The sequence below is a fragment of the Camelus bactrianus genome, chromosome 12 (assembly GCF_048773025.1).
Source record: "Camelus bactrianus isolate YW-2024 breed Bactrian camel chromosome 12, ASM4877302v1, whole genome shotgun sequence".
NCBI lineage: Eukaryota > Metazoa > Chordata > Mammalia > Artiodactyla > Camelidae > Camelus > Camelus bactrianus.
This window is the reverse complement of record NC_133550.1, coordinates 29890555-29910033: the sequence shown is the minus strand read 5'-3', so window position 1 is coordinate 29910033 and position 19479 is coordinate 29890555. Positions and strand designations below refer to the sequence as shown.

Here is a 19479-nt window from a genome sequence, read left to right as displayed (position 1 = left end):
CGCTCTCACCTCTACCCAGACAACACTCTACAGAGGTGCTCTGTTTTTCTCAGGAGGAAACTGATACTTAGAGAGGTTAATTAACTTTCTCAAGGTCACATAACTAGCAAATGACAGGCAGAGTTAAAAATCAGACATGCCTGACTCCAGAGCCTGTGCTCTTAATTGGACAGATCCAAAGAGGTCAAGTTTATTACAAGTACTCCCAGCTTTTGCTTTCTTTATTCTTTCCCTCACTCAGTTCCTTCATGCATTGAGAAAAGGGCTCTGAATTTTCCATTTCAGGACACCCAATGCCACTATCTTCTCTTCTCCTATCAATACTTAACATTGAGAAAGGACATGCTGCCTGTTTCAGTTTAGCATGACTCCCTGCTTGTGGGTTTCCTCCTCTAGGCAAGGATATTAGTAAGTTGTAGATCTAAGCCTCATTTTCTAAGTCTTAGCTACTCACCGCATCAAAGGCAGTATAAAGTAGTAGATACACAAACACACACAGCTTGGAAGAGTCTCTTAGGTTCAAGTTCTGGCTTTGCCATTCAATACTCTGACTTGTGTAAAAAGTTATCAGTAAAGAGAAAGCTCAATTAAATAGAGTCAGGAGACCAGAAAGGGGAACTCTCACACCCTGCGATAACAGCAGAGCCCAACAGAAAGAAGGAAAATGCCTCCTCTTTCCTGGCAAGGACTCAGCTAAAGAAAAGCCATGCACTCTTGGTTTACTATAGCTGCCCAACTTCCCTTTCCCCTCTCTAAAAGGGTTCTCCTTCCCTTGCCATGTGGAGACTTGCACGTGGCTCACTGTACCTGCAGACCTTGAGCTGCAATTCTCTGTGGATCCCAGTTAAACCCTTCTTTGTTGGAGAGATATCTGGCAGTCCATTTATTTTGGTCAACACTTGAGTTATTTGACCTCTATAAACCATAAAGTAGGGATAATAAGCTACCTCCAGGACTATTCATTCAATCTATAGACATTTATTGAGCACTGTGTCAGATCCTGGAGATACAGGGCTATGAGATTTAAATGAAGTAATATATGTGGGGTGCTTGGTACAGGACCAGCAGATAGTAAAGGCTCACTAATAAAGAGTAGTTATAAAAAGTAGAACAAATGCTATTTCTCTAATAGTTATCACTGGGCAGGACACAGAGGAGTGAAGTGTTTTCTGAATAGAAATGATCTAGTATAATTGAGCACATCCTTCCCTTGCCTGAGGCCAGCCCCCAAATTTTAAATAACAGCCATAGTGGATACTTCTTGAACACTCAACATGCACTTGGCATGAATTAACTCATGTATTCCTCAGAACCTCCTGAAGTAGGTTTTCTTATATCCTTATTTTATAGAGAAAGAAATTGAGGCCCAGAGAAGTTAAGCAACTTGTCTGAAACATCACAGCTAGTAAATCTGGGCTGAGATCTGAACCAGCTAGCCTGACTCCAAAGCCAGTGATCTCATCACCTCTCTAAACTCACCACCCTGGATTTGCCTCTGATTTCTGCATCTCATGTCTGTGTAGAAGCCCTAAGCAGCTCCAGAAGGAGACACACTCAGGCAGGGGATGGTTAGAAAGGCTGTGGTGTTCTGGGGAGATGTCTTTGGAGACCCTATGTTCCCTGGGTCTTCTCAGAGGTATTTCACGGCTCCCCACCCACTTTACACCTCTTCCTGCTGTGTCTCTATGTTGTCACCTAAGACCAAACCAGCTCATCCTGAAAAGCAGAGCCCAGGAGTGGAGGCGTTGGCAACCCCGGCCTGTGTGGGAGGCGGGGCTACGGCTCTCGCTGCCAAAGGCTAAGGCTGCTCTTTCCACACAGCCTCTGCTCCTTTGCAGTCTTGCTTCCAGGTTTGGCTGCCTGAGGCCTGAGTGATGCCAGGCCCACCTGCCTTGCCCCGAGTCTGCTCACTGCCTGATGTGTGCAGGCTGCACCTGCTGTGGGAGCCACCCTCAGACTAAACACACACAACCTGTGCAGTGCCCAGTTTAATGCCCTGCTGTCTCCATCTTGAAATTCATGATTTTTGAACAAGGGGTCTGCACCGGACCTCACAAATTATGCAGCTGGTCCTGCTGAGACCCAACTCAGGCCTCAGGGAGCAGGATGCCTCCCCTGCACATGATTCTGAAGGGATTCACAGGGGAGTCTGGAGGAGACATCAGGTAGGCAGGAGTCCTAATTTCAGGCTTGTGTTCACAAGGTCAAAGCAGACTTGTGGACCGTAGGAAGCCAGAGAATGGATTCAAATGTTTCTTTGGATGATGTGAATTTATCATCAATTTTTCCAGTTATTCCCATATATAAACATAATGCCCACTGAACGTGCAGTTTCTGAGTAGGAGGAATGCTGGAGATAAGGGTCAACCCAATTTAAGCAGAGAAACAAACCTGGTGTCTCTATGTCTTAAATTCTTTCCTACCTGCCTGCCACAGCCTGAAGTCCCATCCTTCTTAAATCCTTTCTTCCAATCCTGCCAGTACACCAGACCCCTGCTCAAGTGCAAATGTTTCTGCCTTCTCAGAGCTTGCCGCCTCAGTTAGCAGCCCTGCCCCGTGTTCCCCATCACTCTACATCTCCCACCTCCCCTTTCCTATTAGCCCTTTCCTCTCAGTCTTCAGATGGAGGTCCTGCCTGTACCCACGATCCTGCCACTCAGGCAAACCATGTTCTAATTCTCTCCTTTCTCTCCCGGCTTTGCTCAGCTACTGCCAGCTCCTCACCTTCCGACCTTTCCATCCTCATCTCCTGCTCTCTGGCTCCATCGTCTCAATGATTAAATCTGCCACCTTAAAGATTACCCATGGAGGTTCAGAATTTCATCAGCCTTGATCTTCTAGAAAGAAGGCCACATTATGACTTCTGGGGGCCCGAGGCCTTCAGGAGCCCTTCCTCCATTAAAAAATAAACATTAAAGATTATCTCTGAAGACTGTATTGTTATAAAGATAAGCATAATCCAGTCAAGATTGTTTTCATTTTTAAAAAATTCCTATTTTAAAGTATATTAAAACATTTTCATGGGCCCCTAAAGTATTGCGGGCCCTGGGCACTGCCATTGAGCTTAGTGGAGAAACCATTCCTGCTGTGAAGGCCAGGGTGACATTGAGGAAAAAGCCTTCACAAAATCTTTTACCTCTGGGAAACCATATTACTTTTTGTTTCTACTGTTCCCTTTATTGGGAAAACAACAGTTATAAACAAAATTTGAAGAAAACAACTGACTCATAATCTCATAGTCTGACACCATGCTTCATCTGTAATTCACCTCCTTGTCCAGATGCAAAGCTATTTTACACAGCTGACCGTTGTGTTTACGCAGTTCTGTTTTCTGCTTATTCCACTTAATGTTGCTTTATTGAAAATATTTTCCATGTTTCTACAAGGGTCTTTCTAACCATCAAGTTGACTTACAGTGATTGACTTACTTTACCCCCTCTGTTGGTTTCCCATTCTTTTCAGACTCTGCTTTCTTTGTCTGTTTTTATAGCTTCCTCTTCCTCATTTCACAGATTTAGTCTGACCCACCTGATCATTCTGTATATCCTCCCTGCTCCAGGAAGTCTGATTCATGGCTGCAACTATTGGCTTTATAGGGCTGAGGAAAAAGGGCTTTGCAGTGGCAGTTAGTGTTCAGTGATCTGTGTATGTGACCCGCTCAAGCCCTTTCACACTGCACGGCTCGCACGCGGGAGCCAGCCAGGCCGTGGGGCAAGGTGTTAAACTCTGTACTCTAGTAATGGGGTCAGAGTGTCAGAGCCTGAAGGTAACAGATGATTCTGTCCCACTTCATTATTTTATAGATAAGGAAACTGAGGTTCTAAGAGGTTAACAGACTTGATCATGGTTCTGGAACCAGGGAGCAGGGATTTGGAATTTCATTCTGTGACTTCAAAGTTTCATGTTCTTTCTTCAACAGCATCCATTCTGAATTTGTTGGAGAGGAATTTTATCTTATATTCACCAGAATGAGAATTGATATTATGGAATTACACTTACAATTATTTTATTGCCAAATTTATCTGAATATTGTCTAATGTCTAATGGGAAGAAAAAGACGTCATAGCACAATTTTCAGTTAGGCCCATACTTTGAAATTGCCTGGGCTATCACAGGAGAAGTGCTTTAGTGTTTCACGTTCTGTCTACCGTAACTTCACTTGAATTGCTAACGTTCACTTTGTCGCTAGTTGATTCACTTATTACTACTATCCCACAGTCATAAAAGCTGAGCTTACCTGTTCAGAGATAAAGAGCAGATCAGTCTTTGTCCCAAAATAACCAGGCCAACACTGGTACTAGCAACCTGAGGACAACAAAAGCATTCATTATTAGGATGACTGAATTTGTCCATTTTAGCCACTAATAAATTTCCTGCAGTGGAAACATAAACTTCAATTTCCCTCTCATCCCAGGAGATACTGACTATCTACAAAGAATTTTTGTTTGAAGATCTCCTTTAAATTATGTTTTCTTTCCTCCCAATCTCTCTTTTCCATGTACTGCGTATGTGTGTGTGTGACATTTTGCTTATGTTCATTGTTCCAGTCATTTTCTGCTGGGTTGCATTTGGTCATTGTCTTCTCAAATAAACGCGAATTCCATCTCGATTGACTTATTTCGAGAAAAAAAGGAAATTTGGTTATCAATGTAACTGAAGCAGGGGGAAGGGCACACAAGAAGCGGAGAAGGGTGGAGAGCTATTTTACATGTTTGGGGGTATGAGCACTGGCCTCCCATACCTACCCTGTCTCCTCACCCCTAACTGAAGTATCAACCCTGTCCTCACCCCTAGTTGATATATCATATTCCACCCCTCCCAACATTTAATAGGCCCTGCTGGTAGGCAGTCTACCACAGGAACCAGACTGGTATCCATGGGAGCCCTCCAGTCCCTGTAGACTTACAAAGTCCATGGAAACGATGGTTTCAGCAGTCGAGTTCTTGGACTGGGTGAGTATCATGATGGAGGCAGGGATGTCTAGGGTGAAGTTACCTGGTAGTAAATTGATCACAGGAGGCTCTGTTGCCATGACCTGTACCATGAAGGGCTGGGACAAGATGTAGAGCTCTGCAATCTGCCCACATTCAGGGAAGGAAACAGAGATTGGGAGTCATGAGTTGAAGAGGGGAAACCATAAATTTGGGGTGGCTGGTGGTGATTAAATCTTACATCATGCAATCAGAATAGAAAAAAAAACTCTTTAATAATAATACCAATAATAGCAAAATAATAATAATAACAGCTGACATTTACTGAACACATACAGTATGTCAGGCACCATGTCAGGACTTTCAGTATTATCTCATTTAATCTTCACGAAAATCCCTGAGACAGGTTCTATCAGAATTCCATTTCACAACTGAAGAAAGTGAGTCATAGGTTAAGTAATTTTCTCAAGGTTCCAGGTGAGTAAGTCGTAGGACTGGGATTAAAATCTAGATCTGTCTGACTCAAGATCCTTCTTCTAAACCCAAGATGCTACGGGAGCACCTTTGTCCTCCAGGGCAAACCTGAGCCTTTCAGTTACTGTTTAATACTCAGGTGCTGTGACAGCATGATACTAACAGCTGCTTTACTAAAGTCACAGATGTGGGCACTATTCCTTCCTTTCCCAGTTAAGCTAATTATTTCAAGTGTGGTGGAACCTTATGGAAGGAACAGATGATTTATTTTGTGAACTTACAACGTCTTTACTAGTAATGTGTACTGTTCCGTAAATATTTGTGGATCTCTGATTAAAAGAAAAAACTCTTTAAGAATGGAAATATGGACTCCAGCTTGGACCAAAAAGGAATATAAAGAACCTACAGTGAGGAGGGTATAGATCAGTGGAAGAGTGCATGCTTAGCATGCGTGATGTCCTGGGTTCAATTCCCAGTACCTCCTCTAAAAATAAATAAATAAACCTAATTACCTCCTCACACTCTGCCAAAAAAAATTAAAAAAAAAAAAAAAAAGAACCTACAAGTATTCCAGAAGTAACTGCAATGAAACCAAATACACCATCAAGGAGTCAAACTCTGTGCACTTACCCGGGAAAGCACGTTGCCAAGACCTTGAGAGTTTTGAATCAAATGGTTGGAAATCTGAAACATCAATATCATCATGTCACTATAAGGTTTTTAGCAGGGTTGTCTTTTTAGGGAAAACATAGCATTCCTTACAGTTTTTATAAATCATGAAGCTGTTGCCCCCAAAATGCCTAATGTTTGAAGGTCACCGATCATCTTATAGCCCAACCACAGGAAATCTGAGGCCGAGAGAAGTGACGTGACCTGCCCTAGGTCACACAGGAAGTTACACTGCTTTTCAGAAAGTGCCTTTTAACCTTGGGAACACAGTGTATGCTATACATATATGACCCATGTGTAAACATTTTACAGTGGTTAACAGTAAGTCTTGTGTTATTTTCCTCATTTTCAGAGATTACTGAGACATATGTTATATAAGTAATTTATCTTCACAGATGAATGGTTTTCAAGTCTGAAGCTAAAAGTGTCTAATTCTCAGCATTTATGGTATCTGGTGTTGCCATCAGTATTTCGAACATAAGATTTACAATTACCTGTATAATTAAGACCCAGAGAATGAAAAGATTCATGAGGGATGCTCAGCAAAAGTTGTGGTTGACTGACTGGAGGGAGAGTGTTCTCATTATAAAAGGGAGGGCATGGCAAAGAGAATCATTGGGCATCTATGCTATTTACTGGTCACTGTAGATGTCAGCTGCAATTACCAACAGGAGAAATCTTTATGTTGGCCTACCACAAATAATGATAATAATAATAGTAATGAACACTTACGGGGCACTTACTCTGTGGCAGGCACTGGTCTGAATGCTTTATATATATTTAAACCTTTTTAATACCTATAACAACTTTATGAGTATGGAATTATTATTATTCCCATTTTCCAAATGATGAAACTCTTGCACAGAGAAGTTAAGTACATTGAAACTGCCAGATTTTCACAGGTATTTGTCACAGGTAATAAGTAGTGGAGGGGGTTCCTGGCATTATTTAAGATCAGTCTAGAACAGTGGCCCAGTATCATTAAAAAAACTGAAACTAGCAGAACTGGAAACCCAACAACTCCCCAACTAACAGCAACATTCATTCCACAATCCCTTCATTCATAGTCCTGCTGGGAGTGATAGTCTACAAAGGCACAGGAATAGGGACTATGACATAAAAAACCTCATAATTGGATACTTATAATAATATTAAATATTGGTGCTGACTGTCCTCATCCATTAACTCTCCTCACCTCTTTCGTGGTGAGAGTGACACCGAAAGCCCCCGCTGTAAAATAAGCATAGGATGCAGATTTAAAGAAATACTTGGAGATTCCAATGTAGAGCATAGAGTCACTGCCCTCTGGGAGCACAAAAGGAACTGATGGGAAGGGGGGATCTGCGAGGTTTTCCTGTGGGTAGAATACGCCCTGTGGGAAAACAGAAAGAAAGACCAGTGTATCAGGTGAAGACTCACACGTGCAGGACTGAAGAAGGCAGACCACTCAAGTCAGAATAAGGAAAACTCAAGAAACTCAATAGGGATGAAAAAAACCATGAATCCTCTGACTCCTTAATTGGGTAGGGACTATGTTTCAAAGCTCTGATGACTTCTTGAGCGTATTTGAGTGTGTCTGTCCACCCTGGGGTGTAATCCAGTGAGAGGTTCCTTGTTGGTCCTCTTCTCAGAGAAAGGAAGGCGGGTACATGTTGCTGGAGGGGACAGCTCTGAATAGTTCTTGAGGTGCCATGTAGAGATGTCAAAATCCATGACTGTTGAGCATCGGGGGCATCATAGAAAGACTCAGAAGGACCCAGGACTCTAAATGGCTCAAAGCATTTTTTGTGGCATTCTTAATACTGCCCTTATTAGCTATAGGTTGTTATTACAAAATGGTGTCTTGTGTAACATTTAACTGATTTTAATGACTCTTGAGTGATTAAAATATAAACCAATATGCATTAAAAAAATGACATTAACTTTGGGGCAAAAGCACAGCTAAATCACTTTTCCAGAATCAGCAGACATCATTATCATATGCTAATGGTCCTGAAAGGTCAGTAGCCCTCAGTTAAACTGACTAACTATAGAGTTAGGAATAGAAGTATCAATAGTTACAATCTACTGATCTGGTGAGTTCTAATAAATGCAGACTATTCTACTTGCTGCCTTCCAGCCTCAGACCTTACTCCCAGAGGCAGACACCATGATGCTTTTCTTGAAGAAGGCAGGGATATGTTAGGTAATTCAGTCATTTATCAATCAAGAAAATGTTCAAGAGTCTTTTAAAAGAGCATAAACACAAGAAAATTGCTTGAAAGAAAATTAAATTATTGGAAGAGAATGTAGTTAATACTTTTTTTCTGCAAATAATATTTGTTCCTTGAATACTGACTGTTGATAGTCAAGATTAGGACTCTGGTGATGATAAAGTTACCTTCAAGTTCAGTTCAATGTAATTCTCAGTAATTTCTGGAGAACTGATTAGGGAATAATCCAGCAGAGTATAGTTGTCAATCTTGGTAAAAACTAAATAACAAGCAAAGAAAAAAGAAAATTTACATTCATTAAAGACATAGAATAACACACTGTTAATGTTTATCCAGGACAGTATAACTTTTTTTATTGTTGTATTATATTTACTCATTTCAACCAGAATACAAGTCTCTTCAAGCAGTTTATAGAATAGTTCAGGATTGGCTTTTATTTAGGAGGTTTGTTGAGTATCTTCTCAGTTCCTAAATATTCTTAGTAGCTAACTAATTCATACATGTTCTAACTTAATTTATTTTTATTTATTTATTTATTTTTACTGAAGTATAGCTTGATTTACAATGTTGTGTTAGTTACTGGTGTACAGTAAAGTGATTCAGTTACATATATATGTATATATATATTCTTTTTCATGTTCTTTTCCATTATAGATTATTCCAAGATGTTGAATATAGGTCCCTGTGCTATACAGTAGGACCTTGTTGTTCATATATTTTATATATAGTAGCTTGTATCTGCTAAGCCCAAACTTCTAATTTCTCTCTCCCATCCCTTTTCTCCTCTGTAAGCATAAGTTTGTTTTCTGTCTGTGAGTCTGTTTCTGTTTTGTAAATAAGTTCATTTGTATCATATTTTAGATTCCACATATATGTCTTTCTCTATCTGACTTAGCGTCCCTTAGTATAATTTCTAGGTCCATTCCAGAACAATATAATTTTTAATCTTCTACTATTTAAAACAAGAATTAACCATTATCCTACTTCATAAGTAATACATGCTCATTTTTCAGAACCCAGGAAAAGTAGGTAAGTCAAAGAAAGTAAAAACTCTTCTTAATTACATTGCTCTGAGAGAAACATTAGTTAAAATATCGGTGTACAGTCTTTTTATGCATGCATGCACACAAACACACACACATATACAATGCATATATACTTCTTTTTTCCAAAAAGGAAATTAGACAAACAAAAGTCACTTATCAATATAAAGCTAACTATATCAGGTTAGTATAATGAGACACTTTCAAGTCCTATGTGACAGCCTTCTACATCATTATTAGAACTTTATTTTTACAATGAGTATGTATTACAGTTGTAATTAAAAATAATTTTTAAAGAGAAAGACAGATAGACAGACAGGAATAAAATTCCCTAAGTTGGAGAGGCCAAGAAAATTCTCATGCACAATGCTACTAATTTAATTCATTTTTTGGTATCATCATTTTCAAAGCAAAGCAGAAGTCCAGGGGACCAGGGGACAATAGGTAGGGTTTGCAGGAAGCGTAGATTTCTGAGTCTGTGGCAGGTTGTACATGCAGTGGTGCACAGCTTTGGTTTCCAGCCTGACCTAGAAGCGCTGCTTTCCTGACCACCACCATGTGATATGATGACTTCCTCCCTGTTCTAGAGGAAGGTACATCACTTTTTGCATCCCATGTTTGGTTTAATCCGTAGACGGTGATGAGAAACAAGAGATGAAGTGACTTGCTAAGGTGAGAACAATACTACCCCGTATCACTATAGTTTTTAAAAATGTTTTCAAATTCACAATCTCAATAGATCCCATCACTATGCTGTGAGGGAAGCAGGACCATGAGGGGAGTGAGGCTCCCAGAGGTAAAGAAATTTGCCCAAGGCAAACTGGATCCTTGACTGGTTCTTTATTCACTACATCTTCTTTCTCTTTCCCTATGTCCCCAATCCATTCTTTTTTTTCCCTCATCCATCTGCATCCACTCATTGATCCATTTGTCCAGCCACCATCTCCTTCCATCCCTTTATCAATCTAATGTTTATTATGCTAGTGTGGGTTAGTGCTTGGTGTTGGGGACACAGAGAAGAGTCAAAGGCTCTGCCCTCTGGAGGAGGAGACAGATGTATAAATAGGAAATTAATACAATGTAATCAGAGCAGATCTAAAACTGAACTCCTGACAGTCCTACTACAAACCTATTCTTACAGTCTTCCCCATCTTGCTAAATGGTAATTGTATTCTTCCAATTTTCTTGTTGTTCAGTGTAAAACCTGAGGTCATCCTTGACTTCCCTCATGACCTGCACTCAATGTGTCAGCAAAAGCCACTGTCTCTACTGTCCAGGTACATCCGAACACATCTCACCACCTCCATCACTCCATCTAGGCTGCTGTCATCCTTGCTTGTAAGGGTCACTGCAGTTGCCTCTTAAGTGGTCTCCCTGCTTCTACTTTTGACTCCCTGCCTATTATTAATAGATAGAAGCCAGAGTGATCTTCTTAAAACCGAAGTTGGATCATGCAAGCTATGCTCGAAACTCTCCAAAGGGAGAACATCTCGGATGAAGAGCCAGCCTCCGTGATGACCTACAGAGCCCTGAAGACCTAACCATCTGCTTTCCCCTCTCTGACCCCATCTCCTATTACTTACCACCTTGCTTCCTCTGCTCCTGGTATGGACTCCTCCCAGTTCCTCCAACACATTTGGCATGCTCCCACTTGGGCCTTTGAGCTTACAGTTTCCTCTACCTGGAATGTTCTTTGTGCAGATCTAGGAGCGGCTCACCCACTACCTCATTCAGGTCCTTACTCTTAATGCCACTTGCTCAGGGGTACCTCTGCTGGCCTTGCTGTTTTAGACAAAAACCTCTCACCAGCTCCTTCCCTGCTTTATTTTTCTTCTTACAATTTACCACGGTGATACCACAGATTGACTTATTATCTTGCTGTCTGTCTCCTCTCACAGTCCCCTGAGGGAAGGGATTTTTATCTCCTAGGCTTGCTGTTCTATCTTCAGTACCAAGAGCAGCACCCAGACTATTACCAGTGCTCAGTACACCACTGGGGGATGAGCAGACGGAGTACAAAGAAAGAGACCCTCCCGAAGTATCATGTGAGTAATGAGAAAGTGGAAATTTGGGGTGCGGGCTGTCAGGGAAGGTTTCTTGGAAGAGCTATACCTGAGCTGAGCCTTGAAAGATAAAGAGGAGTGAACAGGACAGGGAATGGCTGAGAGTTAGGGAGAGGAGGGGGCTCAGCATAGTTCTGGCAAAGAAATAGGTATTCAGTAAATGTCTCTTAAGTGAATAGATGGATGAAAGGGAGAGAATGCTCTTCTAGGTGGAGAGGGCAGCATGACTGGAGGCAAGGGTGTGAGGCAGTAGAAGCAGTTTGATGGATGGAGCAGAGAAAGGTGCAAGATGAAGTCGAGAGAGGTAAGAGGGAGCCACAGCATGGTGGGTGGAGCTTGTAGTCCATGCTAAGGCATTTGGACTTGATCCTGAAGGCAGCTGTAGGAGCCACTGAAGAGGTCAGAACCAAAGGATAACTGGTTAGGATAAGCATTCATCATTCTGAATAGGATGGATTTAGTGCCAGAGCTGGATTCAAGCTCGTGAGAGTTTAACTCTCTGCCCTGCATCTAGTCTCCTGAAGCTACCCCCTCCTGCAGAAAAGAGCAGGCCCCACACACGGGCTGCATCCTTCTACACAGGGTGCTAGTTGGCAGAGAGGAAAGCAGACTGAAGAGCTGGAGAAAAGCAAACCTGGAGAGCCCCTGAGTTTGAAGGTGGGAGGAGAAGCACCTGGAAGAGACAGTTCTGGTACTCACCCTGCAGCATGCTGAGGTTGGCATTCAGTGCCTCCACCTCATGTATGATGATGGGACAGAGCTGGCCACAAATGAAAAAAACAAAAAACACCGCAGGTTATCACATTGTACTGGGAACCTGTAAGGGCCTAGGCCCTGCCAACAAAGGCCTTTTGGTTAGGAGACATTCTTCCTTTGGTCATCAAGACTCTCTTAAATTAGCTGATGTCTATGGGCCTCAGGTTACGTGTGTATGGGTAATGCTGGAATGCTGGCTCAACTTCCTAGCAACCTGGACTACACCCAGTTAGCCCCATAAAAGAACGAGCCCTTGGTTTTTCTTTCTGTGGCAGGACAGGACATGCGCCCCAGTCCACGCTGGTGCTGTGACACCTGGGGAACCTACTGTCGGCACAGCTGTGCCTCTCCTGACTGCAGGGATGCCGCCACCTCCCACCTCCGCTGCCAAGGAGGGTCAGAGCCCATGAGATCAGACGTCTATTTAGAGCAGAACCCCTTTTTGAATTAGAAAATCAATCTTGAATCGGACACAAGCACACCTTTAGGAAGGACAAAGAGCACCAACATTGATGCTGTGTGCCAGGCATGTGTTAAGCACTTAGTATGGTGGTTCTGAGCAGAGGCTCAAGAGCCTGGCTGCCTGGGGTTGGATGCTTTGGCAAGTTACTCATGCTGTCTAGCCTCAGTTTCCTCATCTGCAGCATGGGGTAATAGCTGTATCTACTGTATCAGTTTATTGTGAGTAGAAATTGAGGCAATCCACATAAAGTTGCCCAGCTCATAGTAAGCATTCAGTAAATGTCAGCTGTTGCTGTTTTAACCTCATTTCATCCTCACTACAGCCCTGAGAGGTGGGCACTACTGTCCCCTCTTTACAGATGGGCAAACTGAAGCTTAGAGAGGTTAAGCGAGTTGCCAGGGGTTACATCAGCAGGATCTGAAGTCTGATCTGACATGGCTAGACAGCTGTGGTCTGAGCATTCTTTTCTTTTTCCAGCAGCATAGAGGGAATCCTAGAAGCAAAGCATCTATGATCTGTAAATCATATACAGGCTTCAGGCAAACTTAACTATTGGCTTCTTGTCATGGCCAAAGAACCATGCCTTATTTCAAACAAAGGAATGATCAAGTGTGGGGCCCTTGAAGGTGACAGCACTATTTCCCAGTCACTCTTTAATATGCACGTTCACTGGCACTCAGTGCCTTTCAAGTAAGGATGGAGAAACACTGCAACGCTTCAGAGACCCCTGACCAACTGGGCAACCTTGTTGGACAAGGTGCTTGATGTTATTGTACGTTGATTTCCTCACTGACATTCATTGAACATCTACCACCTCCCAAGCACTGAATTGAGCACAAGGGAGATGGAGACAGCTGGACATCATCCTTGCCCCCCTTCTCCAGAAATAAATCTCCTTCCTTTTCCCATCCTCCTCACCCCTCTCCTTGTCTCTCCAGAAATATTAGTAAAGTGTTCAGGGAAGATAATGTCAGGATTGGAAAGAGGGCATACAGCCAATTCCCTTTCCCTTCCTTGAACACTGACTTCTGGAATTGAGATACTTGGAGGCCATCTTAACTTACAGTGTTTCAATTGGCTGGAAATATCCTTTCTTCTTTCTCATTCCTTACCTGTCAAAATCCTACCTATACTTCAAGGCCTAGTTCAAGTCCTGCACCCTCCAAAAATACCTCCCAGGATACTTCCAGGCTCTATTTATTTAATTTTTCCATTTCTCTGAATCCCTTCAGTTCAATCTAATTACCATGGAAGTATGTATGAAATTCAGTTATTGTTTCATAAGCCTGAGTTGGGTTTTCTTAAAAAGATAATAAGTTTATTCCTTTTTCATATCCTCAACAGACTCTAGCCTAGTGCTGGGCACACAGCAGGTACACAATAAAAAAACTCTTTTTGGCTGTTTGCCCACCTTATGGTGAGGACTTGAGGGAGCGCTATTTTATTTACCTCTGCATCCCCAACACCTACCATAATGTTTGGCACACAGTAGGCACTTGATAAACTATTATTAAGTTGCAAAGGATAATGTGTGTGAAAGTGCCTTGGATGGTGCTCACAGTACGTGCTCAGGAAAGGTTTACTGACTAAGAATTAATGAAAGCATGGCAGAACTGCTGCTGGCATGTTACTGTGGATGTGTATCCTCTAAAGACTTACCATTTCATTTAAGTTCTTTAAAATGGGTTTCTCCATGGGCTCAGCAAAGGAGTTATATAGGACACTATGGAAAAAAAAGATTTAAAAAGGGCTTACACAGGATGATATCTGTCAGTTAATAACCACCCCAAGGTGCTGCCTGAGACTCCAGCCCTGGACTGACCCCTGTGCCCCATGACACTCTCCCTCACCTGAACTCTCCGGAAAATGAGACGTCGGCGTGGCTCACTTGGGCATAGCAGTCTTGGAGCTTCAGGACTGGGTGACCAAAGTTATTCCGGGACAGGATAAGGATACCGGTGAAGTAGACCTCAGAGAGAAACAGGTCAGCTCCTCCTGTGTCTTGGCTGTTGAGAGAAAAAGTGCAAGGTTACCCAGGCCTGGGCAGGGGTGGAGATGGATCGTGTTTCTCTGATTACCCACAGGCTCTAAGCTCCTGGAGCTCAGGAACTTTGTCACCTCTGGATTCTTGGCATCCACAATAGGTAGGAGCAAAATTGGTGCTGAATGGGTGGATATTCACTGAGCAAATGAGGTAACGAATATGTGAATGGTGGCAGCTCTAGGGATCTTGCAGTAATTTCATCCTGAGTCTCTGGTCCTCATAGTGGTTGAACATGTATTGAACACCATTCATATATAATGCTTGTTTGGAGAGAGGACATGGTGGGGAAAGTTGACCACACCTTATTTAGGAGGGGGATGGACGGGGAGGTGACATTTAGATATAGTCTGTGAACTCCTTACAGGAGTAGTGTTATTCATCTCCACATCCCGGGGTTTAGCTTGTGGCCTGACACAGAATAGGCACTCAATCTATGGTTGATGAGTCAGCGAAGAAATGAATAATACATGAATCTACGTTTCTTACGGGGGAACATGTCATTTCTCTACAGTCTACAAGACTGGAGTTTTTGAGATGGGGATGAGTGGTACTCGGTATCATTTATAAATGGATACAGTAGGCACTCAATAAATGGATGCTGAATGAGCAAGTGGATGAATGAATGTGTTATTATGGGGCATCAACCAAAGCAGACCTAACATTACACCCAGGACAGTGACTTGCACTTAATAGGTGGTTTGTAAGCATACCTTGAATTTGATATTTTCCTTCCTGTATGAGGATGCAAAGCCCTTTTGGTAGGGAGAGAAATGGGTTCAAGCTAACTACCATCCTCCAACCTCCCTGTGAAGCCGGAAGGCTCCATTTCCCATCAGTTGGCCCTACAGATGGGGAAGTGTGTTCAAAGACTAGCTCAAGATCAGACAGTGACTCACTGGGGCTCTAAAATGTCAAGCACATGTCCATGCCCCTAACAGCCAGGAGCTTCTAGCTCTTAGGAAATCTTAGATGACATATTGATCAGTGGCTCTGCCTTTAAGGGAAGGATGCTTTTCAGCCCCTTACCCCCTGCCCTCAGCAGAGATATTCTGACTTAAATCTGTCCTGGAAAAATGCTCTTAAGAAAGATGGTTAATGGCAGAGGGAAAGAAGCCAAAAACACTGGCAAATTTATACACTTTAGATTTTTGCTCCCTTTCCCCCCAGAACAGCAGCAGACTTTTCAGTGGAATACTCACAAAAGTGGAGACTTGATATCCCAGTCTGTGCTGATGTTGGCAATGCCGTGGTTGGTCAGTGCCCTGATTCCCACCCCAGGCACAAAGGCTAGTGAAGTATTTGGAAATGAAAAGGCAGTGATTTTTATACTGTAAAACAAGAAACAGAAGAATTAGTGCAACTCTTCTAGCACATCTCTAAGTAAGGCAAAATCAGAAATGCAGTTGGAGAACTCTCGAGGTGGGCAATTGTGAATTCCTGTAGAGGAAGGACCCTCAGCGCTACAGTGCAGCCTCTGGGCACCACCCTCTAATTCCCCTCATGTCTCTCTCATACCTCTGGCAGGAAGTCCCTTGCATCTAGTTGAGGGGAGAAATGAGAAAGTTTAGAAACAAATTTGCAAATAATCAATCTGCTTCTTCAGTTTCTTTGAAGACAAAAAGAGGTACAACTTTGCTATCATTATTTTTCCTTTTGGCTGTTACACTTATTTCTCAATGGGAGAAACATTAGTATTTTGGATGGGACAACTGTTTTTTTGTAGAGGATTGTTATACACATTGCAGGATATTTGGCATATGTACCAACTAAATGCCACCCTGTCCCCATCATCAGGACAATCAACAGCATGCCTTCCTCCCAAATGCCCTCCATGTGGACAGTATCTCCCCTAGTTGAGAGATTTATTTTAGAACATTAACTCTCCCTGGGATTCTTTGAGCTGTCAATCACGTATCTAGGAGGTAGTCAGTGGCATACAATGTACATAGGTCGATGGCCACATGCATTATGACAAGCTATATGACCATTGATTGAGCGATTACTACCAGCTAGGTACTATGATAATACGTGCATTAGCTCATTTTAACCCTCACAATAATCCTATGAGACTGTTGCTGTTTTTGCAATCTGCAATTCAGAAATGAGAAGAAACAAAACTTGGCTGAAGTCATATATCAGAGGTAGAACCAGACCTAGAACCCTCCTCAATCTGTCTTTAGGCTTCTTAAACACTAGGCTATGGCATTTCATGAACTGAGCAAAGGGCACTTGACTCGGAGCCAAGTTTTGTGCTAGCTGTAAAACCTGGGGTAAGGCCCTTAGCCTCTTTCAGTCAGTCACTCAAAAGAGGTGTTACTCATGGGTAGGCTGGGGAGACAAAATGAGATCATCTGTGTGTAACTGCTGCACAGGAGAAAGCATTGCTATGAACTAAGATTAAGAAAAATTTTAAAATGTTACAGCACATAAGAAATGATTATTTGCTATTCCCTCATTTCTGCATCCTTTCCTACCTCTTCTCTGTCAAATATCCTGAGTATCGCTCTGGGGAGAGGATTGTAGAGATTAACGTATCTTGGAAATATTTTCATTTTGATACATGTAGGTCTAACCCATTCTCTGTAACTGCTGCAGAGTAATCTAAGCTGTAGATGCATCATTAAAAAAAATCATCGCTTTGTGGGCGGACATCTAGGTTGTTTCCAGTATTTCTGTTTTATAAACAGTGCCACAGTGAACATATTCGTACATGCTGTTTGTGTATATGTTTCTCTAGGGAAGATGCTGAGAAGCAGAATTGTTGGGTCAAAAAGCGTGTCTTTAAAAAATCCTTGTAAATCACCTTCTAACAGAGCACTGTCTAATAGAAATATAATGTAAGCCACATATGTAATTTAAAATTATCTAGTAACATTAAAAAAGGAAACATCATTTCAACATGTAATCAGTATAAAAATTGTTAATGAGATGTTTTATTTTCCTTTTTCCAAAATAAGCCTTCAAAATATGATACATGTTTTATACTCATGATGCACCTCAATGTGGATACTGGATTTTCATCAGATATACTTGTCCTGTATTTAGATTGAATAACATTTTCAATTGAAAGAGTAAACTTACATATTTGAATTGTTCCAGACTTAAGTTTTTCAGTAACTGAGTCAAGCATGAGCTTTTAAAACTGAAATTGAAATTTAAAAAATTAAAACTTCAGTTCTTAGTTGCACTAGTCATATCTCAAGTTGCTCAATAGTCAAATGAGGCTAGTGGCTCCTGTTTGGACAGCACAAGTCTGAAATTATTATACCGGTTTATCTGCTTCCCATAGCAATGCATGAGAATACCTGTTTCTCCTCATCTTTACCATCACTTGATATTACAGGAATCACCCTGGATTTTTCTGCTGTGGCACTATTATCAGTGTAATTAGATCATTAGTTTTGTAAATATATATTTAATGTTCGTCACTCTCACTGGACATTAAGGGTATATCTGTGTCCTTCACTACAGTATGCCTTATGCCTAGACCAAAGCCTTAGTACACAGTAGGTATTCAATAAATCCTTGTTGAAGGGTCGACTGTATTACAGATTAGAGTATCTGCCATATTAAACCATGAGGCAACTTTAAAGCCAGAGGCCAGATTTAGGAATGGTGGAGCAGAAAAATACAAGAAGGCTGTATTCTGAGGAAAGTGTGGGGTTTCCATAGGATTCTTCCACTGTTTCCTAAGAGCTTATTATTTGTGAGACAAAAATGAACCCATATTTCATTTAAGTCACTGTAATTTTCTGTTATATTCAACTGAAACTTTTTCCTAACTCATACAGTCACCCGTACATGTCCTAGGGAGCTAAAAGATCTCTGCTTTAGCCTGTTTCTATTCTTGTTCCAAAACACATGATGTTTGTCAAAGATGTTTATCAGTTACACCTCAAAGGAAACTCAACGGTCAACCGCCCTGAACTGGTCCTAGCCTAACTGCAAGAGCAGCACCTGTGCCAAGGAAACAGAAGTGTCCAAAAATTGCTTCTGCATCATTACCATGCTAAGATCACTGTCCAACGAGGGGACGTGTACCTTGCTAGACACATTTAGTGCTGGGTGCAAGGGAGCCTGAGGGACTGCACATGTACGGCTGTTCCTTGAAATCTCTGCCCTTTCCCCAGTTTCTGATGATAGACCTGCCTCTTCCCCTTAAGAGTCCTTCCTCCACTTTCCTCCCATGGGGAGAAGGGGTCTTTAGAGAGTGAGCTCTCCCTTCTCCATTCCTTGATCAAGGAATAAAGTTTCTGCTCTGCAGAACCTGGTCTTGTTCAATTGGTGCAAGCGACACTGGGCAAAGGAAGGACCCAGCTGGTGTCCACCCAATCTGAGAGGTTGGCAACAATCCAATCAAAACTCTAGGTTGTGTGAAACAAGGATCTGAATCAATGTGGTAATTCCATTGTTCTTACAATGATGGCCTTACGCTGTTATCAAGGCTATCAACTAATCCATGTTTGGCAGCTTCAGTTTTATAAAGTATCTTCACATTTCTTACATCATCTGATTTTTACTGTTTACTGATTTTGACATTTGATTTTATTGTAACATGGTATAAAAGATTATAGCTGCCCCAAAATTCTTAGGAAGAGAAGTTTGTTGGTTGGAAAATTACATGGAAAAACATTTAGAGTATAAAGGAAGATTCTCTGGTACCCAGCTGTAGGTGGAACCCCTATGGATGAGACCAGGGGAAGAACTTATGTTGTGCCAGAGAAAGAGGGAGGGTCTAGACAGCAAGAGGGCAGAAGGCCATGTGCCTTGTCATCCATTTCTGTGGTCTCTGAAGTCTTGACCAAACTTTACTAAAATAAGAC

The 19479-nt window shown here is 41.9% G+C and overlaps 1 protein-coding gene across 1 annotated transcript in view; it reads right to left on the bottom strand.

Annotated features, from left to right (window-relative positions):
* The window catches only part of BPIFC (BPI fold containing family C), a 48517-nt gene that overhangs the window by 11108 nt on the left and 17930 nt on the right, over positions 1–19479 (bottom strand). The window contains exons 6-14 of the mRNA XM_010970479.3: positions 15856–15984; positions 14463–14618; positions 14272–14335; positions 12093–12153; positions 8455–8546; positions 7270–7446; positions 6036–6089; positions 4907–5077; positions 4238–4305 (exon numbers count right to left, since the gene is read on the bottom strand). Coding sequence (XP_010968781.1) covers positions 4238–4305; positions 4907–5077; positions 6036–6089; positions 7270–7446; positions 8455–8546; positions 12093–12153; positions 14272–14335; positions 14463–14618; positions 15856–15984 — 972 coding nt within the window. The remainder of the gene's footprint in view (positions 1–4237; positions 4306–4906; positions 5078–6035; positions 6090–7269; positions 7447–8454; positions 8547–12092; positions 12154–14271; positions 14336–14462; positions 14619–15855; positions 15985–19479) is intronic.